This window comes from Argiope bruennichi, chromosome 1 (assembly GCF_947563725.1).
Source record: "Argiope bruennichi chromosome 1, qqArgBrue1.1, whole genome shotgun sequence".
Taxonomy (NCBI): Eukaryota; Metazoa; Arthropoda; class Arachnida; order Araneae; family Araneidae; genus Argiope; species Argiope bruennichi.
This window is the reverse complement of record NC_079151.1, coordinates 32,715,620-32,741,037: the sequence shown is the minus strand read 5'-3', so window position 1 is coordinate 32,741,037 and position 25,418 is coordinate 32,715,620. Positions and strand designations below refer to the sequence as shown.

Below are 25,418 nucleotides of genomic sequence, written 5' to 3'. Positions count from 1 at the left end.
TTCTATTAACTAGATGGCATATTGTTTTGAAATAAGTTGTCATTTTGATTCAATTAAAAGTCTATAAAGTCAGTTCAGTGAATATGCAGCACCTGTATCTCGCTGAATGTAGAAAGAACGACTTTCTACATTTCAGGCATAACTGGCAAAAGTTGTTGAGATGACTATCTACGTTCCAATCAGTTGAGGAATTAAAAAGTCTTATTAGTAATGTTAAAATGTTACATATTATTAATGAGATAGAGCATATGCATTATTGAAGTTAAATATATGATTTAATATAATTTTATAACCTAGATATTTTAGGCACAATAATATATTGTCAAAACAATGTAAAAGTATTAAAATTATCTCAATAATATACACAACAAACGAGAATATTCTTTAAGAGCAATTAAAAAAGTTTTTATTTGTTTCTTACAATATTTGAAATATTAAGGTAAATCTAAAAGTCTATTATAATGATATTAAAGATATTCATCTAAAACAATTTTTGTTTTTAAATCACATGCTACCGAATACTAATGATTTAACTATTCTGACAGACTATTGTATAGTTTGTTTGATACTTACTTGATTCTTTAGGAAGGCCAGTGCCAATACTAACTGTAAGTATTTTTCCGGTTATTTTACAAACTGGCTGATCTCCTTGGCCATTCACAACTTTGACTTGTTTGGTTCCTCCACCACCAAATCCTTCCTTCTTCACTTTAAATTCCAGTCTAATTACACAGACAGAAAAAGATTACAAACATTATTCTGCTATTAAATGTGACAGCAAAAGCACATTGAATTTTTAACAACATCTTAAGGATAAAATTAGCAAGAGAATTTTTAAAAAAGAAAAAAAAAAAAAATTATGTATATGCTTTTTATTTCACAATGATTTTCACAAAAAAACAATGAATTAAAAAAATTCTGAAAAAAATGGCTATACATTATGAATATAATTTGCCACATTTCATTTGTAATATACTTATACAGTGTGAAACCTTATATAAACGTATAAAACTTAATTCAATGTTAATTGATTTGTATTACTTAGGAAAAAAAGAAACTCAATAAAGCATCCTTTTCCTTTTTTTTTTTTTGTAGCAAATAAAGTTAATAACAAATAATATTATATGTGAAACCTTGAATGCAAATCTGAAAAAATGATTTATTTATTTAATTATTTTAAAAAATGCCAGCTTTCTACTTCTTATTTTTTGAGTGATCCAATCAACAAAAAAGTAATTTTACGGTATTTTTATGTTGAAATAATTCAATATCAATAGCATATTTTATTAAAAGAATTTTTTTTTTTTACTTTGTCCTTTTGTACAGGTATCTATTATAATGTTGACTTAATAAAACTAAAGAAAAACAATTAAGGCAAATTACATCATTTACTAAAGAAGAGAGAAAATTAAAGGAACTTGTATTGTAAGTATGATAAAACAAATTTTAAAAATGGTATTGAAATTCAAACAAAAAGTTTCAACTTACAAGTCACTAAATTGAATATTTAACGCCCTATTTGCCTTTTCTTGAAATTTTTTATTCAGTAGTGTCAGAAATTCCGTCTTGAAGGCTATTTCCAACAGGCTACTGTAGTCATTTTTCACATGAATTACAATAAAGTCATCTTGATGAGTACTACAAAAAAAAAAAAAAAAAAAAAAAAAAAAAAACAAGTCATAATAAGTTTTGAATAAAAGTTTTAACTATGGAACATTTTGGAGAATTATTTAAATCAGAATCAAGAATTAATGCACAATTAGCCTGGCAGTTCATTTTTAATATATTCTGAATACGACAGAAATCTGATTAAAATTATACAAAAATATATTTATTCACACATAATATTTTTTAAAGTAATTCTTTAAAAAATATTGAAATATATTTCAAACATTAAAAGTATAATATTTAGAACCTGCCTTATTTTGATGTACAAAACTCAAATACCTACAAAGTTAAAATATAAAACAAATATTAAAGAAACTATAATAAGCTAATATGGTAATTAAATACATAAAGAAATTACCTAACTGAAACATGAGATATATTTTCTATTTCAATTTTTCTCTTTATTATTTCTTTATAGTATCCTTTTTGTGGACCTTTCTTCACCTAAAATAAAATTGAAAGATGAAAAACAAGAATACATAAAGGTGATGAACATTCATTATTTTAATGCTTATTTCCTAGGGGGGAAAAAAACATTCAGAAGCTATTTTTTAATCTTGAAAGATTTAATGGCAGGAAATAATTCATCACAATTCATTTTTCCAAGTAAAAATTAAATTAACATATAACTTATAACACAATAGACCATGTGTATGAGAAAACGAGGAGCAGGATAGTATTCACACAACTTGTATAATGCATGATCACACTTCAGTGTATACTTACATATTTGATACTAAATATCAGCACATACAAAATGCAATATTTTACAATAAGGCATTTTTTTTATCATTCCGATAGTTGTATTCATTTCTAAAAATTTTAGCATAAAAATTTACTCATTAAGTAAAATTACAAAAATTTAATTAGCCTTTATGAGAAAACATTAAAAAAATAACATGAAACAGAATAAGATTCCTTATGAAATGTATGGCAGAATAAAACTTTTTAATTTCAACTAACCGATGTACATGAAATTAAAAGTTTATTTAACAAAAGGAATAAAATATAAGGATAGGTTGCATAAACATTCATCTTTGAATAAAAATTATCAACAAGATGTTTTTTTTTTTTTACACATTGTGAAACAATTTACTTCATATATTTTTTTTGATTAAAAACATATTCAAAATTTATTTTTTTTTAATAATAGGGAACATCTGTTAAGCCTTATAATTAAATATCCCACTGCCTTTGTGTACTAAAGCAGATAAGTACTAAGCTCACAATTTCGAGCACGAAAAACTAATAATATAAATTTTCTAATCGATGTAATATAATACAAATTAGTATTATTATTATTTTACAGGAGCAAAACATATAATTTTAAGCATCATTTCACCTTTTAATAACTTAAATCTAAATTTTTTTTACTCATTTGATAGGGAAAGGTGATATAGTGAACAATTCATATCTAGTTTTTAGAGCAAGATTTTATTTTATATAATAATAATTTAACAAAATTCATGTGCTTACCTTTTCTCTACCAATTAGATAAACACATTTTGAAGATAATATTAAATCTCTTTTCGTAATCTGCAAAAAATACAGAAAATTAAGCCACAGATTTTTTAAAAAGTATATATTTTCTTTCTTTATAAAAGTATAGTGGCAATTGTATGTGCTACTCACCTTAAACCTTCTGTCATATTTATTTACAGTTTGAGCAAACTCGACCCTTTCTCTTTTGCCAATTAAAGCTCTGAGAGCAGGGTTATTATCCAATCCAATGTAATCACCCACAAAATTTCTGTTTATACTATAGCGTCGTCTTTCCTTTTTACCAAGGAAAAGATCAGAAGCTGCAGAAAGAACACTTAGGATTACATTTTTGTGTACATAATTATGAAACAAATGATTTGAAACAGCTGGGAAGAAGTGAAATATAATTTAAAAATAATATTATCAAATTTTAAAAAGAAATAAATATCTTAATACAAGGTATTGATTAACAGAAACAATACATTTAAATTTAACTCTTCAAGAGGCTGAACCAGTTCTTTCAATTTTAATGTTCAATTTCAAAACATTTTTAATCCATTTGTTATGACGTCTTTTAGAAAGTACATTATCAAAATATTTGACAAAAACTCATTTATATAACAAAATAGATAGTTTATCCAATTAAAAATATTCACATAATAGAAAGATTTTAATTTAAAATAATAGGCTGCTTGAATAATTAAGCAATACAATATGAAAGAATTATTAAATGAGACATGGAAATAAATAAAGAAAACAGAATTTACATAAACTGCAAAACTATGGAAAATTACTCAATATACAAGTACACATCTACAAAAGGAAAAATTAATTTACACTCAGAAAAAATATAAAATTAAGAAGTACACATCTTAGAAGAGAAAATATGATGAAATAAAAAGAAATGAAAATTTAATAAGGGCTGTTATATAAATCTAAATACTGCATTACAAAGATCTATGAATCAGCTGAAGAACAAAATTCACATATAACAAATAAAGCATTTTACAAAACACACCATGAGATATTTAATTTATATTATTTACCTTGTTCTTTCAATTTCTGGTATTGTTTCCTAGCAAAATATTGTCGGAAAGCCTTTTGAATGACTCGGGCATAACCATCATATTTTCTCTCTCTCATTTCTTCAAGCAAGAACAGCTAAAAAATGCATCCAGAAAAGATTTTAACGTAAAGAAATGAAATTAAAAAAAAAATGTACATTTTCAACAATTTTAATGAAGAAGTTATTTTTAAATCCTTTTTTATTTCATTAATAAAAAAATTAAATTTATATATATTTTATTAACAAAAAAGCTTCCACTGGCTTAAAAAAACTGAAAATTATAAATATCATTTTATATCAGATGATGTTAAAATTCATGCTCTCAGAGTCTTTGAAGGTTAAGAATTTCTATCAAATAAGTCTTTCAGGGGGAAAATGAGCCTTTTATACATTTTTCTGGTAGCAGTTTCCAATGAATTTATTACATTTTTTTAAAAAAATATCCAACCAAACATTAATGTGTCCAGGACTATGAAAAGAAGAATATGGTCTGCAAGAATAGTTTTGAATGAAATATTTTAATTATGTGAAACAGAGAGCTCAAAAGATAAATGTTCAAGCATAAATACAGCACCTCTTTTTTAACAAAAGGACCAGGCATTCAATTATGCTTACTGAAATTTTAGTGAGATAGGCAAAATAATAAAGTATATTATCCTAAAAAAAGTACAGATAATAATACATATTTCAATTCTGATGTCATATGAGTATTTATTTCTATATGTTTAGCAAAGAACCCTATAAATTTTGAAATGTGATACATATTATAGCATTAATTCAATGAAAATTAAGAGGAAAATTCACAGAAGCCTATGAAATTCATAAACCTAAATAATTACCAAATAACTGTGCAAGTCAAAACTCAGTTCTAAAGTTGGTTGTATCAAAAAACATATTGAAATTCATCCAATTTGCTAACCATTTTAAATATAAATAGCTTAGTCATTGCGGTTTTGCTGACATAAGTTTCAGTAATTTACAAGTTGTCATTTTATGAGTATCAATTTCATGAGGGATAGGCGTTGATAAGTTATATTTATGCCATTGTATTCTTTTCTGTTTTAAAATGGAGAAAGATAATAATAAAAAAATAAATGCTGTTCAAGTTATGGAATTAATCAATTCAATTTTGGGTGAACATTTCTGGAAATTCAGGCCATTCAACAGTAAAATGGTTTGCAAATATCGAGGTGGAGATTTTAGTCCTGAAGATGATCCACGTCTGGATGCAGTAAAAAAAAATTTGAAGATGCTGAAATTCAAGTAAAATATTAAAATTTTCAAGCTACAGAAGATAGAAAAATGGATCCTCATAAACTGACAGAAGAAAAGAAAAAGTGAAGAGTTGATAGCTGCACAAATTTGTTTTTTCAGTGCAAAAGAATTTTTGGTACAAAATCTTTACAAGTGATGAAAAGTGGATTTTGTATGACAATCCTAAACACAAATGAGCATCGATTGATCTATCCATCCCTCAACAACAGTTGTAAAAAAGAATCTCCATTTCAAGAAAGTGTTACTGAGTGTCTGATGGGATTGGAAAGGAGTAATGTACTATGAACTTACAAATGAATGTTACCAGGCCCACTTGATCCAATTACGTGACGTTCTGGTGGAAAAATGACTATTTATGACAAAGAAAAGCGGAAAGTGATATTGTTGCATGACAACGTTCGTTCACAAACAGCAAAACGAACCCCAGGAACTTATCTTCTCCTTAGGCTGAGAAATTGTTCTGCATGCTGTCCATTCTCCAGACTTGGTTATTTCTGATTACCATTTAACCAGACCGATGTCTTCGCATTTGAAAGTTCAGCAGTACATAAAATTTTAAGATGCGTGAAAATGGTTCAATAATTATTTTGCTTCTAAACCATCAGGTTTTATTTTTTTTAATTACCACAAAGGCATTTATCATCTACCCAATAAAAAGCAAAATACCATAAATAGTAATGGAGAATATTTGATAATCAATCTTTATAACAAGTAAATTTTCAACAAAATTGATTTTGACCAAAAAATTTTAAAAAATCGAGTTCCTACTTGCACACTTATTAAGATAACTTTAATGTATCTTCAAGAATTCTTAATACAGTAAACCTCTCTGAAATGGTCATTCTCCACTCCAAGGTAAATCTGCTATTCAGAAGGGGTTGATTGCTTTGGTAGTAGGTATTGAAGGATTGGTTATTTTGAAAGTAGAAATAATAATTACAACTACATCTTTTTATAACTGAAAGCTCTTTTTAAATTAAGTTTTAAACATTATTAATAAATCTGCTTTTCAGTCAACTTTCTGTTATCGTGCTAATAAAGTACTTCTATAGCCAAAATTCAAGAATTCAAACATGGTTTTGGGAACAAAAGGTTATACTTGATAATAGCTCCTAGCTTTATGTTTAGTAATAACAACCAACTTTGGTGCAGTCTCTGTATATAAAAGTAGAGATTCTGATTTAATTTCTGCTGTTTTGTTCTTTTTTCCCTCTCCTTTCTTTTACAAAAATAAATAAGTTTATATTTCTTATTTTAAAAAGTGGGGAGGGCAGGAATAAATAATTGAACACAAATCGAATCAATCAGCAATCAGTGCTGTCATTTGCAAAGTTTTGAAGGGCTGTTCCAAGAAGTTATTTCAACAATATAGGTCAATTAAATATGACAAATGACCACTATGTTGAGGTAATCACTTAGAAAATTTATTATTATATTAAAGTATTTTTAATGGGTTATTTTAAATGCAACTTATAATTTTGAATAAGGATTTAAAAAAGCAAAATGTTTAAAAATGTCTGATACACTATTAAAAAAAATCAAAACTCCAACTTACTGACTCGGGAGCTTTGATGAAAATCTTTGTTTTGCCCATCTGATAGTTATCATCATCCATATTTACACTTTTCAAAATATGAACTACACCTTGTTTAGGATCACCTCTCCAAGAAGGCCACGTTTCTTTTGTAAGGATTGCATACCTATATTGAAAATAATAAAAAAATTATATTGCATATTATAGTAATACAAAATAAGATGCATCATATAATATAGGGATATGGACATAACTTTGTTTAACACATATAAATAATTAATTTATAATGATGTATTTCAATACTTTATACAGAATAACTATGCTTTATCAAAACATTCTATTATCTATTAATTCTATATTTAAATAAAAAAAATTGAATAAAAAATGTTATTCAAAAATCTAAAATTATAATTTTATGAAAGAAAGTTTTTATGATGCTTTTATTAGGTTTTCATTAGAAAATAGCCTTATTATTATAATATTATATTATTGTAGTATTAACAGTATTAGAAAATATTAAAGGAATTTTAACAAAAAAACAAAACAAAAAAAAGATTCAATTCTTCAACCATCATAATAAAAATCAAATACTTACTGAAATTTTACAATTGTTATACAGTTTTATTACAAAAATTACAGAAATATCTATAAAATATTAAATGTTGCATTATCTAGTTATAGTATCAAAATTCAAAATAATTGAACAAATACTTAATATTTTATATGGCTAGTAATAATCCATAAAAATAATTAATAGAAAGAGTTTTTAATTTTAATGGTATGTCAAAGTTATATAACAGTAGAAAATTAAACATTATACCGATGTAAAAATTTCTGGAATGGCCTACGATAAGCATAACCAGCTCTTCGAACACGAATATTTTCTTTTAAACCTAAATATTCAACCTGATGTTTAACCCTGAAAACAAAAATGAAATTGATTAGAGACACATAAGATACTTCAATTAAAGAATTGAATAGAGTAATTTTTATATAATTATATAAAATTACCTGTCTTCTTCCCAATCATGGGGTTTTTTAGTCTCATTTGGCTTTATACAACGAATGTAGTGAGGAGTACATTTCATCAAAGCATCAACTAGCTGATTTGCCTGAGTCTGAAAGGATATAATTCACATTATTTTTACACAATTTTTTTATAATACAATAAGAGAGCATTGATAATACTATAATAGAGCATTTGATAATACTATTACAGCTTCATAAATAATTATTAAAAATTAATGTAATATTATCATACATTAATGTTTTAGCTTTCAACTAATGGATCTAAAGGCAATTGTATACTGTATAGCAATTAATTACTCGCTGCAACTTAAAATGTGTGTACTTTCCAAGGAATATGCATGATAATTTAGAGGTTTATAGAAGAAACATAAAGAAAAAGGGAAAAAAAGATGCTAAAAAAGGATTCTCGAATGATTAGTAATATTTAATTTGAAACATTACTAGAGCGTTAAAAAAAAAGGATGAGATTAGTGACAATGGTAAATCAGAGTTAAGAATGAGATGCTCCTGAAAAACTTAAATAGATAGTCTCCCTTAATAAATTATCACTGGGATATATTTTTCATAAATATAATGGAAATCCAGATTTAGGAATACATTTTGTTTCATTCCAGCACTATTTCAAGAAATATGTATTGGAACAAGCTAAGTGATCTCCCATAAAAATTTTCTACTTCAGGTTGAAACCACTAATAGATAGTTAGAGTCAACTATCATTCAATGGATTATTGATTCATTATCAGAAATTGTAACTAATTATTTTATTTGCATCTAAAATTTTAATAGATGGAATTTTTCACAAAATTAAATATTCCTAATTCAATCAATAATTTTGGAAAAAATTTAGTATTAGCATTTTTTTTTAATATTTTGTTTTATGAAAGCGGCATATCTCAAAATTTTGTTTAAGAGATTCTTTAATCTATGCTCAATTTTTCTAACAGTTTTGAAAAGATTGTTTTAACAGCAAAAGTAAAGCAAGCACAAAAAAATTAGATTCAAGATGCCTCAGGATAAATATGAATGTAATAATGATTAATATGAAATAAGAAAATATCAACATACTTTAATTTTACTGCCTGCAGTAGTTGGCCTGCTTCTAACAGTGCCTGAAACATTCTCAGGAAACAGATTTCTTATAAAGGAACTAAAAATAAAAATATGTGATAAATGTGAAAATTTACATAGTTTGTTAAAAAGTACAATTCATGTAATAGTTTTAGAAACAATCAATTCTGTAAAAGTTTTCATAAAATAAAATTCAAATTCTTGTGTATTCAAATTATAGTGTTAAATTCCAAATACCATTAATATATATATATATATATATATATATATATATATATATAGTAATGATTCCAGTTAAATTCAAAAATGCATAAATTGTGGAGTTAGATATTCCCTTTTATAAAAAGAATAATTTTTAAATTTAAAAACTGCATTGTATTTCATTGTTGAAAAACAGTAATATGTGAAAATAATTTGAAATTTCCTATGTACAGTAATCAATTTTACATTAAATAAAATGATGATATTAAAATTGTTAACATGAACTGAATATATTAATGTCAGCAGCTGTTTCATTACAGGTAACCAGATATATTATTTAAAACCATAATTTTGATTTCCTTTACATTGCATTTTTACATTTTTTAATTACATTTTTATATTTTACTTTTATTATTACATTTTTTTTTAAATTAGAAGAATTAATGCAGTTCCATTAGCAAATCTAAAACCATGAAATTAGAATAAAGAAATAAATATTAAAATACTACAAAAAAATTTCACATATTCATGTAATGAATGAATAAAAAATTAATATACATCATGTTTATTAAAAATATAAAAACAAAAATATCCATGCTATTTCTTACAAATTACTTTAAAATGAATTTCACATGCAATGAATTGAAAATAACATTACATTTTTTCATGAACTTTTTTTTATTTTCATTATTATTAGTATTAATATTATTTTTTGCAAATATAACACCAAGAAACCAAAGAATCAACTTAATTGCTTCTGAATTAATTGAAACAAATAAACAATGAAATAACCGAGATTCATATTAAAGTCAAATCTAATTTTAAAGTTAGTATTACCTTTCACTACTTTGCATAACTTGAATTATATCAGTGAAGAGAACATCTCGATTTTTTTCACAGAAGCCATCAACACTATAAGTAACCTAAAAGGAAGTATTCAGAAAAAAAAATTACTTTAAATGATAAAATTTACAATTGCATCAAATGTATGATAACAAAAGATGCAAAATATACAGTATTGATATCAGTACAAATCTGAAAAGTAGTGTAATGCAGATCATAAATGACTGGCAAAGTTGACAGATCTGGATCTTAATATGTATTTCACTATATAATGTGACCTTTCGGCATTTGCTTCAATTTGGCCTAAGAATATTATTTGAAAGAAATCTATTGTATGTTCATTTGTATTAAAATTATTTCATTAGCACCATTATGGGACTGGTGACCTCCGCCCTCTCTCTCTCACACACATACATATATATGTGTATGTATATAAGCATTAAACTTTGTCAAAAATAAAATAATAAAGTACTAATTATATTTATCTATTCTCACAGAATAAGACAGGAAACCAAAAGTCGTTTTCCAACTAATTTATATATAAATTTTATGACGATCAATAGAATTTATACAAATGGTGGAAATTAAATTAAGAATCATAAGCATTAAATAATAACTTTTTATCTCTAAAAGGCTGAAGTTTTTGAATATTTAATTAAAAATAACAACAATTGTTTTAATAAAAAATATATGCAGTAGTTATATGTATGTGCAATACTTACTTTTCCAGCATAATGATGAATAACAAACCCACCGCCAGCACTTTGGAAATGAGCATGTGTACCAACAGCCTTACACAATTTCTATAATAAAGGCAGAAAAAGAGAAAATTCGATAAAATGGTAAACTTAAAACAAATAACAAAAACTGTATCAAATTTACAGTCCAAATATACTTATACAAATAGCTATAGGTTCCTATTAAATAATATTTATTAAAAAAGTAAGACATGAATTAAGAAATATATAAAAAAAATTCAGGCAAATAATGAGAAATAAAGATTTATTATTTAACTTCTATATCAATCATTTGGATAAATTCCTAAATTTTTATTTTTGATATGAAGATTGATTTTCACTTTTATTATTATTATTTTTATTTTTGACAGCATTACTCTGGAAGAAATTACTTCCATGTTTTTAACTAGTGCAAAATGAATTGTCAAAAAAACTTTCATTAAGATATTTTTTATACTTCAATATTTGAAAGCAAAACGTATAATATTTTTAGTGAACAAATATTTATAGCAGATTTTATAATTAATAAACATTAAATCAGCTATTACACAGAATGCAAGAGAAAGTAAAATTTACATTAAATTAACATATTATAATCAATAAAATCACCTTATGCCAATTAAGTTCATTTTTTAATTAAAATTAGAAGATGTGTTGCACCAAAGATCTCATTATTTCTCGAAAATAACAGACTGTCGCAAACAATTTTTTAAAACCTACTTTTCATAATTGTTATTAATTTTTTAAGTATGATTAACAATTTAACATGAATACATGTTTATAATATAGTATAAAAAAATCAACCAAATTTAACAATGAATTACAATCTTCACTGACAGTTAAAAGCAAATATAGTCAAATTTTGAATTAATTTTTAAGTAACAGGAAAACTCAAAATAATTTTGGTTAGACATTTTCTCATACTAATAAGGCAGAAATAAAATTCTCGATTGGTCTGTTTTACTTATTTTAAATGTTATTTACTTTAAAATCTTAGATATCATTATAGTTTTTGACTGAAAAATAATGCATCTGCAAAATGGAAACATAATTTTCAATTAATAAATTAATTATTTAAGTAATGACAAATCTTTTGACTTGACCTTCTTAATAGTTTGTACTTAATTTGTACTTAATAGTTTGAATTTTTATAGGGGTAAATTAATGTTTCAGCTTTATTTATATAGATTATATTAAAAATAGGTATAATCTAATTTAATATCATTACTTCAATTCAAAGATTTTTTGAATATTAAAGACGAAAAAACATGCCAAACCATAACAAGGTTGATAATGAAGTAAAGCATCAAGAGTATTTAAAGATTAGGACGGAAAGCAACAAAAATGCCTTAATAGAAGCATATTTCTAGAACACAGAAATGGCAGTTAAAATTGGTTCAAAATTATGAATAATATGAAAAGTTTGTAATATAATTGCAACTCATAAAAGAAAATTTGAAGTAATTATTTTATAATATTGGATTCTTTTTCATTTTGATAATGAATAGTTAAAATTACGTATTTGGAATTTAGTTCATAAACTAGAATTACAAGCAATAACAAAAATTTGAAATAAAAAAAAGGCAGAAAAATATATTACACCAAGAAGTTGAGCATCGGATCCTTCGCTAACAGCATGCATTGTAGCACAGACATCATCTACAATTGGCATTATACCAGGAGGTGAAGTTTTATTTTCTATTAAATCACACACAATTTTGTTATTGAAGTATTCAATGGAATTCCACTTAATGCCTTCTTGAATATATTCTTCCTAAAAAGTAGAAACAATTCTTTAAATAAAGAAATTTTTAATGTTGAGAAAAAAATCACTAGTATAAAACAAATTTAACTTTTAATTCATTTCAAAGAATAGATTTTTTTTTTTGCCTTTTTAGCTTAATTAGACTTTCATCATCACATGATTAATAAGTAAAATTAATTTAAAATTAATGAAATAAAAATTACAAAAAAAAATCAACTTGAAAAGACAAGAATACATAATTTGCAGTACAAAAACTTGTAATAAACTATTTAAAACTTACTTGTTCTGCTTTTAGAGTCAATTCAATAAATATTTGCTGCAACTTTTCATTGACATAGTTTATGCAAAATTGTTCAAAACCATTTTTTTGAAAAATCTCGAAGCCATAAATATCAAGAATTCCAATTGTAAGTTCAGACACTTCTGTTTTCATGGCTGAGTTTACAACCTGTATAATAAGAATGATACCTCTTTTAAAAATAAGAAGTTAAAAATAATAAGTATTTAATAATACATACATATACAAATACACATATATTTTTTTAAAATATGCAAGAATTTTCACATTTGAATAAATTTTTGAACACAAATAAAATTTCATTTTGTACAAAAACATAGTATTTTTTATGATATCTATTTTAAAACAATATATTTAGAAGAAAAATTATAATTAGATATTTAATTTTAACTCTTATATTTACTTGCTAAAATTTCATTAATTTTCTTCACAATATCTAAATACTATCAAATTAAATATAAGATCAGCTCAGAAATTTACTTCAAAAGTAAATAATATATTTAAATAGGAAACCTAATTAGCATTAAATAAAATATATGAATAAGGAAATAATACATAGAGCAAAAATCCAATAAATCTTTAATGATTTAAAATAATTTAAATATCAAATAAATAAAAAAATGTAAATATTTGGCCTACATTTATAGCAAATATATCCCCCAAATTTGAATTTTTACAAGCTTTAATTTTGAATTAAAGAGTTTTATGTATTATGACAATCTTAATGATTGGAAAAGAACAATAATCATTTTTAAAAAGTAGAAAAATATAGTAAACTAAGTAATATAGTAAGTAAGTAAGTAATTAAAAAAAAAAAAAAACTTCTAAAATGTTTTAAATTAAAGATGTATTTTTATTCTAATTACTTCTCAAAATTACATTAGCAAGATAGAAATTTTGTAAAACTAATTTTATTTCTATTACATTGCCTTTAAAGAAAGAAAATAAATTTATAAAATAAATTCACTACATACGCTGACTAGATAATCAAAGAGGCGAGCATAGAGACCCTTGGCCCAAGCATCCCTGGTATAACTTGCTTGTTCCAAGTTTAACTGCATATGGATGGTCTCTGACTGTCCACCCCATTTGCTGTCCATGACACGACTGGTCAGTTTGGATTTAACCAGTTCGGCATCAACACCAAATAAATAGGCAGGAAAAGCTAAAACTGAATCAAGATTGAGACATAATTATAACTGGAATGAAATTATAATCATATCTGATATTATACTTGAAACTGAGAAATATAAATTTGACATTTCTAAATTAACATTATTCAAAAATTACTCTGAATTAGAATAATGATGCATTTTGCATTTACAATAGAATAAAAGATGAATAGAGACCTAAAAAAATTCAAGAACTCACACTGCTCATCTTCAACAACAGCATAGTTTCCACTTTCGACAAATGTAACGTTTCCTAAATGTAGTATACCAGCTACTACTTGTAGAACGTTCATTTGCTCTTCTTCTGACATGCCCATGATTGTCATTGCTTTCTATATTGAAGAGGATATTTAATATAATTCATTAAAAAACTTGAATGGATGTAACTAAGAACAATAAAATTTTTAAAAATTACAGCTTAATTATTTAATTTAAATTTAAAAAAAAACATATTACTTCTACATTGTTATTTTATGTTTATAAAATAAAACATTTTCACATTTTAAAAACGATGAACCATATAAAAATTAAAAAAAAAAATTCCAGCCTTTAGTATAAATAAAGATTAATTTTGAAACATGCTATTGTTTTCTTTTAAAAATGGCAATTCATTTATGGAGAGGGGGAAGGCAAACATGACTTCCAAGTTCTATATAAAATACTCTTTATTAATAAACAAAAATCTCAGAAGATGAGAGTAAAAACCTGTGATTTATATGTTTGATACACTAATAAATTAAAAACCAAATGTTAGAAATATTGGCTGCAGTAATATTTAATATAACGAAAAATACAATGTGTTTGTATATGAAAAACAAATAAAGAAAATAAATTTATAACAATCAGAGAGATATTCATTTCTTGTATTTTCACGTTATATTTCTTAATATGCAATTCTGCATAATATGATATTCTGCTTATTAATTAGCACACAAAAGTTGAAGCAAAATATTAATATATTTTATTGAGTAAATCTCAATAAAACATGATTCCTTTTTGGAAAGCCACATTACAATTACTCTGAAAAATTCATAGAAATATAACATAATAATTATTAATTTAAAATGTTAACATTATTACAGATAAATTATTAAAAACAATTTGGTACAAATAATTCAGGATAAATCATGTTATAACTATATATTACAGTTTAGCTTTAAAAAAAATCCAATTTAAGTGGTATTAAAATGTTTTTTAAAAATCAAATATCTCTCTTTATAAAGGTGCTAAACAATTTCAGATAATGTAGTTCAAAGTGGTTTCTTAAAAATATTTTTTTAAGTTTTAATAAATTTAAAAATAAAGCAATTTATGAAAATACAAAATAATATTAAGAAATTTCTTAAGTAAATATTTAAATAAAAATATCCCCCTCTCCCCCCCCAAAATCACACTTACCAAAGTTTCTTGAAAGTCATGGGCATCATTTGTACCATCCACTTTAAACGTACCACTCTGATTTAAGTACCAATAATAGTCAGGATTCATTATACCCAAATTTTCTGTAAAAATTATCATGATTAAATTGAATATTTAAAAATATATAAAAGGACAGAACTGTAATTTAAAAAATAGAATTTAAAGGAAAAACAGCCTGCTTAGAAATGCTACAATAAAAGATTAATATGTTATTATTTCTAAAAATTCATTTACAATATTGTTAAACAATTAAATTTCCAAATACAACAAACAAAGAATTATTAAAATAATATAAAATTCAGATATTAAGGTAGCACATCAAATTGTAAAATTGTTGCAATCAGAAAAAAACACTTACGCTGCATGTCTTGTGTAACCCCTGAACACAGTTGGTAGAATATATGGAAATTCCTCTCATTTACATTTTGATTCACCACACGAGACTGAAAAAAAATCGTTTCATTATAAACGGATTTAAACAAATAATAAATTTAATCAATAATCATTTCTATAAAAATAAATTTCAACAAGGAGATTTAAAAAAAACAAAAAAACTCTAAGCTGCATTTCATAAGAAACTACACAAATTATATATAAATTGTAATGAATTACAGTAACCTATACTGAGCATAAATTTATTATATGTGTTTTTTTTATCAGAGCAGGAGTCATTAAACATAAATAACTCCAAAGTACAAATCAACAACAACATTAACTGAAAAATAACAGGAAATTGAAAACTGAAAAACAGGAAACTCAAATTTATTCCCAACTGAAAACATTTATAAAAGGAGAGTGATGACACAAGACAATGAAATCAATATTTGATAAACAGTAGCTAATAATTTAGAATTTTCTTAGAATATTGCAAATGAAATAAAAAATACATTTGCTATTTTGTCAACTTTAGATTTGATTTACAAACTCACAAAGTTTGAAATGTGACGATCTATTTAATTTTGGATGTACCTACATTTCATTTCTGATTTTAGAATTATTACATCTAAAAAATGAACTAAATTTTTTCCACAAAATATCAATTGATCAGAAATTTTAATAAGAGTTTACTTCTTTTAAAAGTTTTAATTTCAAATTATTACAACATAATACAACAATAACAACTGTTTTCCAGTGATTTCTACAATTTAAATTTTGTTGATATAACTGAAATGTCATAAATAATAATATGAGTGAAGATGGTAATTGCTGAAGATAACCAGTATAAAAATCATATTATCAAAAATTCCATTATAAGTAAACTGACTCGATTTTTCTTTGATAAAATTCAAGAAAATTTGTAATTACCTTCTCCAGCAGAAAATTTGAGACTTTTCCACCTTCTGGTTCACCACCTTTGCTGAACTGTATTTCTATATATTTACCCTGTTAAGTATAAATTTGAATCAATAATATTACAATTTTTAAATGAAGAAAATACAGTGAAGTATGATGAGTGACAATTTACAACATTAACAGAACAAAGAAATCTGTAATGTGTACCACAACGACTAATCCCTCAAACAATGTCAATACATCATAAAAAATGGTTGTACCAGATTTAATATTAGGTTTATTCGACTCATGATTTTGATGAATTTTGGATTTTAAGATTAAAATTATAAAAATCATTACTATACTTTTTATCACTGCCGTAATTAGATGAATATATTTCTCCCTCAATCTGTAATTTCAGAATTTTGTATGATGCATATTCGTCTCTATGGATATTCATCAAAAAGATGGGTAAATTAATTTTATAGTTAATCATAACAAAACGGTAATGCGAAGAACCGAGATTATTTTTCTGAGCTACTAAATGTGATACAGATATACTTTGGAGGATGAAAATGTGACATCTGAGCGATTTTTCAAAACTTTTAACTCCACATTTAATTAATGAAAAAAGTAAGCGACATTTTGGCACTTTTCGGCAATAACTACCGAAAATAGCATTGCACAACACAAATTTTTACACCATGTTTGTGATCGTCAGTTTAATAATGTCTATTTAATTATCGCGAAAAAATTTTCAGCATTCCGGTAATTTAATAACATTTTTTGTATATTTTTCAAAAATAAATTTCATTATTGAAGCGAAATTCAAACCGCTTTTATTATTCCGTCGAATATTTAAAAGCGCGGTTTTCTTCCACTGTTGAAAGCTATGGAAGAAAGATTCCAGTGCAGTTTACATGAGGAATTAGAACGCCGTGAATACGAGTCGAGTGAAATTATAGGATCACGGAAATTCGAAGATATATTAACTGGGCAATTACATTATTAACAGAATGAATAAATTAGGATTGTTCATATACATAATAAATAGAACACGTGTAAGGCTGTTAAAATAACCTTTAGTTTGCCACAATTTAATCCTTAGACTTTTTTTAAAGGGGGAAAGGAAATCTTTAACATCAAGCTACTCATAAGAGATTTTAACTGAAAGTAAATACAAAAGGTATTCCCGGCGTAAAAAGTTAAGAAACAAGTCTTGCACTTTCACTAGTGAACCCTCAGATTTCTATGAATTGCTAATTTGAACTGCCACTGATAAAAATAATATAAAAACTATTATGACTAAAATAATATAAAAAATACTTACAAACCGAGATGAATTGTTGTTGCGCACTGTTTTAGCATTTCCAAAAGCTTCCAATAAAGGATTTGATTCTAAAATAATTTCTTTAATATTCTGAAAGAAAATTCGTTTTTCCATTTAAGTATGAATTTGATAATAACTAAGACATTTTAATGTGATTAAGTATAACTAACGGCTGTATAGAAATATTCTTGAATCATTTTTTATGCTCTTTTAAAAATTTCAATCGAAGATAAGAAATAAATGCCTAAAATATAATTTTACAACAACAACAAAAAAAAATAAATTGCTTCACATAAAATTTGTTTACAAACCTGGACTCGAGATCCTCCACCGGATACTTGTGATACGTACGACATAATATATTTTGCAGCGACTGTTTTACCAGCCCCACTTTCACCACTAAAATGGACAGAATTAAAACAGAATAAGTTTTAGTAAAATGATAAACTTATAACAATAAATTATTAAAACTGAGCTTTCCAGCGATTTAATTTATAAAATAAGACCCATTTGTAATGAAAATTCACCCTGGTTCGGACTCGGCACAAAGCATAAGATTGCAGATAAGATTAAAATACACGAACTAGAGTTTTCGACGAATTTCCACATTTCAGATCTCTATAAGGCCAAAAATGCATTTCTGGAATTATGCCAGTCTCTGAACACAATAATCCCGAAAAGATTTGAACTAAACGGATGAAATTTGATACATGTTTTTTACAACAAATATGCACATGTATATCAAATTTTGAACCGAATCTATTTACACAAAATCATAACTGTCAGTCCAAGAACAAGTGAACATGATAGCTACAAAGTATAATGAGCTAGATGGATGATACCGCTAGTTTATACACAGTTTCAGCATCTAAAGTGTAGATCCCTATAAAATTGTTAACCAAATCCGTCGATGGCTTTACCGCCTAGAGGTCTCCACATTCGTATGAATATAAACGCAATAACATAAGAGAGCAATGATTTAGGTGAATGAAATTTGGTATGCAATTTTGCTGCAAAAATTGTAGTTCTGCATTAAATTTTGGTTTAATCGCTCGGTAAAGATATATCTAAAACGCATATTCGATCTTTTTCACTACACTTCGAAGCACAAAACGCACATGTGAAAGACAGCGAAAATAAAATTCTGGGGACTCGTGACGTTCATGTTTTTGTCTATATTTAATGACGCGGGAGAGGGCAACTCTATCATAAAACATTAAAAAAAAAAAAAAAAAAAAAAAAAGGAAAATTATTCTCATATTTTGTTGTTGTGAAAATATGAGTGTGAAAATGTAAATTATGCAGATGTTAACAAATTCAAATTTCTATGATTGTTAGATGGGGGTATCAGTGAAATAGCTCAGAACAATAAATTTTTCCAATCATTAGTAAATTTATCAAATGGTCAAAAACTAAGAAAGACAAGTTAAAATAATTATAAAAAACGTAAAATATCTTAAATGTGCACTGATTTGAACACAAAAACATAATCAGCGAGAGTGGTCTCTCCACAACTTTCTCGTATACTCTCAAGTAAACTTGTCACGTCAGAGAGCGCTTTACATGGCAATGGCGAACAATAGTTACGAAATATTGACTATTGGCATGAATTTAGCATTTTTATTGAATCTGTCGTGTCATCCTTGACGATAAATCCCTAGGATGCATTCATAGTATCCAAAAATCGAATTTGTGTTTTAGACACGTTTCTCCCAACCGATTGAAACACTATTTTGACACAAACTCTACTTGTAGTCACAAAATCCCATATCAAATTTGATATACTAAAGTTACTGCGTTTTTTTACATGTTTGTGAAAGCACAGACCTACAGACAGTCAACCTGTAGTTGGTTTGACTCATCATTTGATAGATGCTTACAATATAGATGTTTAAATATGTGCACCGAATTTTATCCACCAAGCTCTCTTCGTTTTTTAATTATCGTGTTAACTTATATTCGAACAGCCGGACAGAGTTTGCTCAAAATTTAATAGAAATCTGCAAATTTGTCTGTAAAGACCGAATACCAAATTCCAGTCGTCTAGCTCAGATCGTTTGTGAATTGTCTTTATCACGGACAGATTAATCACAATTAAAACTTAATTATAATGCATCTAAATTTCAAACCAATTTATACTTTAATTGTTATTGTTGTTTTAACACCATCACTCCGATTTAATAATGCTTCTTCTATAATTAATTAAAGATATTTTGATAACAGATAAAAGTTTTACCTGATGATAACACACTGGCTCTCGTTGTCTATCAGCATATTACGATACATATTATCAGATAAGGCATAAATGTGAGGTGGATTTTCATAGGATGCCTGTAAAAATAAAATAATATTAATACATAAAGTTCGGTTTGATTAAAACAATTTAATAATGAAAGTAATGGTAAAATTAATTTAACTTACTGCACCCTGGTATTGCTCGATCTCCCTTTCTGTAAAATATGGCATCTGTTTGAAAGGATTGACTGATATGAGCACCGGACCGATGTATGTCTTAAAATAATTAAGGGCAATCTAATGCTTTCTTTCTTTTTTTTTTTTTTTCTGTGTAAAATACATATGTGCAGTTTTAAGACACGCAAAAATGTGACTGATATGTTTAACGTATTTTCGTTATCAATAGCTCTGTAGTTCGATTCATTTGAAAATTTTCAATTCAGAGATTTACGAACGTAATTCTTAGAAAGTCATTTTTAGATGAAAACACTTCAATTAATATTTTGATATTGCCAATGGATCTTATGATTTTCAACGATGATGGGATAACTAATTTAATTCAGTTATATTCATATCCCACTTTGAAGTAATGAGAAGATAATTTAGGTACTTGGGATTATCTTGGCATTTCGAAACATGGACAGATGACAATACCTAAACTGACACTCCTTAAAACCTCAACACCATACCATCGAGAAGATATCTGATAATCGATATACGTCAACCAGGCTCATATACATGGTGGATTTTTGGTAAAATCAAATAAAATCAAACCCGGAGATTTTCAACTCCGAATATCGAAACTTAAACATCACGCCATCAAGTTGGTGTGAAATCATCAGGTTAGAACATCAGTTTAGATTAGTTATATTGACGCCCCGTTCTAAAGCAACACTAGGGCTATTTTGGGACAGACCTCGTAATTTTGAACCGCGGTCAGACAACGAGGACGACACCTGAGCTGGCACCCCCTTACCACACCACACCAGCGGGAGAACGTTTGGCCCTAACACGCAACAGGCCCCCTTACACGACGGTTCTTCGATGGAATCAAGTCTCGAACCTGAAACCCTACAGCTCACGGGCCGAGACCTCACCACCAGGCCACCGCGGCCCTCGTTAGAACATGAAGATTCATAAATGAGTAGGCTCTTCATTCTCCAAACTTCTACATCATACCAATGCAGAAATATTTCACTGAAGACAAAATTAGCTGAATATTCTAAAGCGAAAATGATAGTTATAATTCATTTGCAAAACAACGTTTGTAATCGGAGGATTTGGTCCCATTACGAATTTATAGTGCTAGATTAGTAGTAGATAGAAAAAAAATTTCAATGAGCCAAATTATAGATTATTAACAAAAAGAATTTTTTTGGCAATTTGAAAGTTTACTGGTTATTATCTTTCAGATGATAAGCGATTTAAGTAATATAATAACTTAATTTTAAGAATTTATTTGAAAAAAATGGATAATTTTAATAATTTATAAATTTTTGTAATTTATGAAAAATAATTGGTTTATAACTATTTATACTATAATAATTACATATAAGGCATTTTAAAATATATTCAGCTATTTAGTAAAGACTCTCATAAAGTAATTTTTTTTTCTGTTAATCGTTTTATTTTATGGCATAAATAATACTCCCAACTACTCATTCCATTCCTAATAGCAGTGCTTAAAAATCTTCATCTCTAAAACCGTGCACACTTTTCGCACATTTCATTTAATTGAAATTAATAAATAATTAAATTATAGTACTAAAAGCATTTTATTTGCATATTGAAGAGAAGTATGAATATATAAGTTGCTAATTTCTATAAAAACCCCAATAACTACATAAAATGCGAAAAGGATACAAATATTTGGTCATCAAGATACCGCTTTCGCAAGTTCTCCACAATTGCTGGTTCTGTAATTTTGGTGAGCAGCACCATATCATCCACACCGCTGTGTTTGATATGGTGGCTTTGCCAGTGGTACACCTGAAAAAAACAAGAAAGATTAAAAATTATTACATGAATTATTAGGGGAAATAATTCTACTATAATGTACAGTACAAACATGGACAAGAACATTAAGAATAATGATAAAAAATGTTAAAACGATTCTTAAGATAAAATTCATATTTTCTCTCTTCTATCAGTGACGAATTTAAAGTATTCCACAGCATATTTTCATTTTGATGTTATTGAGAAGATGCGGAGTTTTCTCTACAATATTGGATTTTTTCTGGGACACGTGGCACTTCATAATGGATTCCCTGTGGAATCACTTTTATTTTGAAATGGTTCTCGTTTTTTTACCCCATTTTTTTATGAAGCTTTTATTATTTACTTTTATGTTACAACTTCCATCTAACAGCCACATTATGTAGTGTGGGTAAAATAAATACAGTACTACTGATAAAAGCATTAATAAAAAGTTTATTAGACAGATATTATAGGAGTTATGGGTATATAGTAATTTATTCCATAAGTTAGGCAGCAATAATTAGCAACATTGAACTTAACAAATCTTAAAAAGTAAGATTATGACATGAATTAACTTTTAAAAAATCATTTCAATTTATTACATTTCCAAATTGTAAACACACCAAAGATCTACATTTACGTCAATTTCTAATAGTTGATAAATTTCCCTTTTTTCCCCCTTTCTTTTTTGGGTTAGAAGAGGCCTAGATATAAGTTCACTCTCTGACACAGTTCCAATTAACTTACGACAATTAGCGGTGGTATTGTTCTTATTGAGCAAGCGCATTTGACATAAAACACAAATACGTATTAGTTAAGTTTAGTTACCATGTCATTCTGATATTACATAAAGAGTATTTTGGTACAATTCTCATCATTTTGAATGCTGGGCGGATGACGAGAACAATACTTTAGCGATCATTTTCTCACCCCTTCCCTAGAAACTTCCACACAATACCAATGGCTAGGGGTGAATGGAAGGTATGTTGCTCACGCCATTCTGACCACTGTTCTAAATTATGATGTCCATTCCAAAGTAGCCCTCGTGTAACTTCACAACGGAACGTTAATACAATTAAAATAATCAATTGAAAGGAATTCACAGCCGTAATCGATAATAGAATAAGCCCCCACCATCTGTATAGCTGGGTGGAGTTTAAAAATATCACCGCCCATTTTATTTAGGACATTATAGAATGTGCAAATTTCAATTTCCGTTTGGTGTCAAGCAACTTAAAGAAGAATGTTTTATATGTTTAAAGTGACTGATTTATCGGTATGTAAATAAAGTTATGAATAAAAATTAGTAACGGGATTGTAAACTTGGAGTTTTATTTACATCATTTTATGCTAGATGATGTAAATAAAATAATAAAGATAATATGCTGATGTCAGCATTTTTATTATTTTATATTTATGCTGATTCATTATATTCTTCATTCACTGACGATTTGGAAAAATTTTAATACTTTCTTTTAGCATTTTTTAAAATTTTGTATTTGGTTTCGCATTTTTTCTATTAAAGGATCACTATTTATTTCGATGCGTTTTAAATTATTACCTTATATAATTAATGCTGATTCATTATATTCATTTTCAATGTTCTTGAAGTGTTTTTAGTATATAGAACTCCATATTTTTATTGTTTACTTTTAATATTACTATATATTTACATCTGAAGTGTGTTACAAATTATAATTTAAAAAAAATCCTTAACCCCTCTGCCAACTTGCATAGGATGTTCTATCATTATTTTTCGCCTGTTAAACTGAGATATTAATAACATGATAGCAGCCCATCTAGGCAAGATTATCTTCGAGTGTATGTGACATTAGATTACTTTCGCACATAAATAATACTTTTATTTTTTTTAAAAAAATCAGAAATATTACTGCCGGATATAAACCTAAAAATATTTATAGAACGATTTCATGTTCCCATAATCGTTCTCTATCTTTCGAACGATTCTTCGTAGGACCAGTAACTTTAAAGAATAAAAACACGTGTGAGTGAAATAGGATTAAAAAAAAAAAAAAAAAGGGTTACAACAATTGAATCATGAACGACCCTGTGACGCGAGTGCACAGCAAATAACAACAGACTTCGCAACCGGGTCTGACGTAATGACAGACGCACACAGACGGTGGCCTGTAACAATGATCTGACCACGCCTGCGCCAAAGATCACGACCGCTTTCGCAAAAGCCAATAAATGGAATGATTGTATTATTATTCAGAGGAAGGAAGTCGACGTTCAAAGAGGTCGCCCAGATGTAACACTGAAATCGAGCATTGCGAGGTGGCTACAATTTTTCAATAACGGTTCACTAGGTACGACTGCAGTCTTGCGAAGCGCTTGCCGCGTGCGCTCGTTCGTAAAACAGATGTTATCGCAATCCAAAAGTGAAAATCGGACGCTATCTCACTTCACATAAAAGAGGTATTGAAAAAAATGATAGCAGTTGAGGAAGATTAAGCGGTGGCGTTCGTATTCACTCTACGGAAGCGAAACTGAATGTATTCTAAAGGATCTAAAAGATGATCAGTTGAACTGAGGTAACATCTGTCATTTCCAGCCAGAATGGAATCTTCATCATATCAACAAACCCGATACAATCTTTGGCAAAAATAAATATTTTATACGATACAATAAATACTAGAATATATAGAAGGTAATTTTTTAACAATGATTCGATTGATCCTAAGGCGCGTAAAATATTATATATTCTCAAGTAAACAATAACTTACGATACAAATTAGTATTCACATAATTTTAAATCACCATTTCGAATTTTAAATTTCAAATTAATAGAAAACAAACAACAATTTTTCACAGGCATAATGATACAAGATATCCAATGTAATTGTAGCCATAAAACATATACTTTTTAAAGCGTTATAGGGTTGTTCAAATTAATTGTTGCTAATTCAGAAGGTTGTGGAGATTCTCTTCTTTCGACTTCATTTAGTCGAAAAGATTCGAAATTTGAACATATATTTCAGATGATGCCCTCATCATTTATTAAATTGAAGGGGGAGGACAAACAA

At 26.8% G+C, this 25,418-nt stretch overlaps 1 protein-coding gene across 2 annotated transcripts in view; it reads right to left on the bottom strand.

Annotated features, from left to right (window-relative positions):
• LOC129964814 (unconventional myosin-Ie-like) overlaps positions 1-25,418 on the bottom strand; it is a 93,865-nt gene that overhangs the window by 5,157 nt on the left and 63,290 nt on the right. For both annotated transcript variants that reach the window (XM_056079134.1, XM_056079133.1), the window contains exons 2-25: positions 22,258-22,383; positions 20,581-20,670; positions 20,396-20,490; positions 18,471-18,558; positions 18,160-18,249; positions 16,863-16,940; positions 15,916-16,000; positions 15,537-15,640; positions 14,338-14,470; positions 13,941-14,137; positions 12,949-13,116; positions 12,504-12,677; positions 10,889-10,969; positions 10,161-10,246; positions 9,120-9,201; positions 8,037-8,143; positions 7,846-7,944; positions 7,047-7,191; positions 4,197-4,311; positions 3,301-3,470; positions 3,145-3,204; positions 2,027-2,112; positions 1,489-1,638; positions 574-722 (exon numbers count right to left, since the gene is read on the bottom strand). In XM_056079134.1, coding sequence (XP_055935109.1) covers positions 574-722; positions 1,489-1,638; positions 2,027-2,112; positions 3,145-3,204; positions 3,301-3,470; positions 4,197-4,311; positions 7,047-7,191; positions 7,846-7,944; positions 8,037-8,143; positions 9,120-9,201; positions 10,161-10,246; positions 10,889-10,969; positions 12,504-12,677; positions 12,949-13,116; positions 13,941-14,137; positions 14,338-14,470; positions 15,537-15,640; positions 15,916-16,000; positions 16,863-16,940; positions 18,160-18,249; positions 18,471-18,558; positions 20,396-20,490; positions 20,581-20,670; positions 22,258-22,383 — 2,758 coding nt within the window. The remainder of the gene's footprint in view (positions 1-573; positions 723-1,488; positions 1,639-2,026; positions 2,113-3,144; positions 3,205-3,300; positions 3,471-4,196; positions 4,312-7,046; positions 7,192-7,845; positions 7,945-8,036; positions 8,144-9,119; positions 9,202-10,160; positions 10,247-10,888; positions 10,970-12,503; positions 12,678-12,948; positions 13,117-13,940; positions 14,138-14,337; positions 14,471-15,536; positions 15,641-15,915; positions 16,001-16,862; positions 16,941-18,159; positions 18,250-18,470; positions 18,559-20,395; positions 20,491-20,580; positions 20,671-22,257; positions 22,384-25,418) is intronic.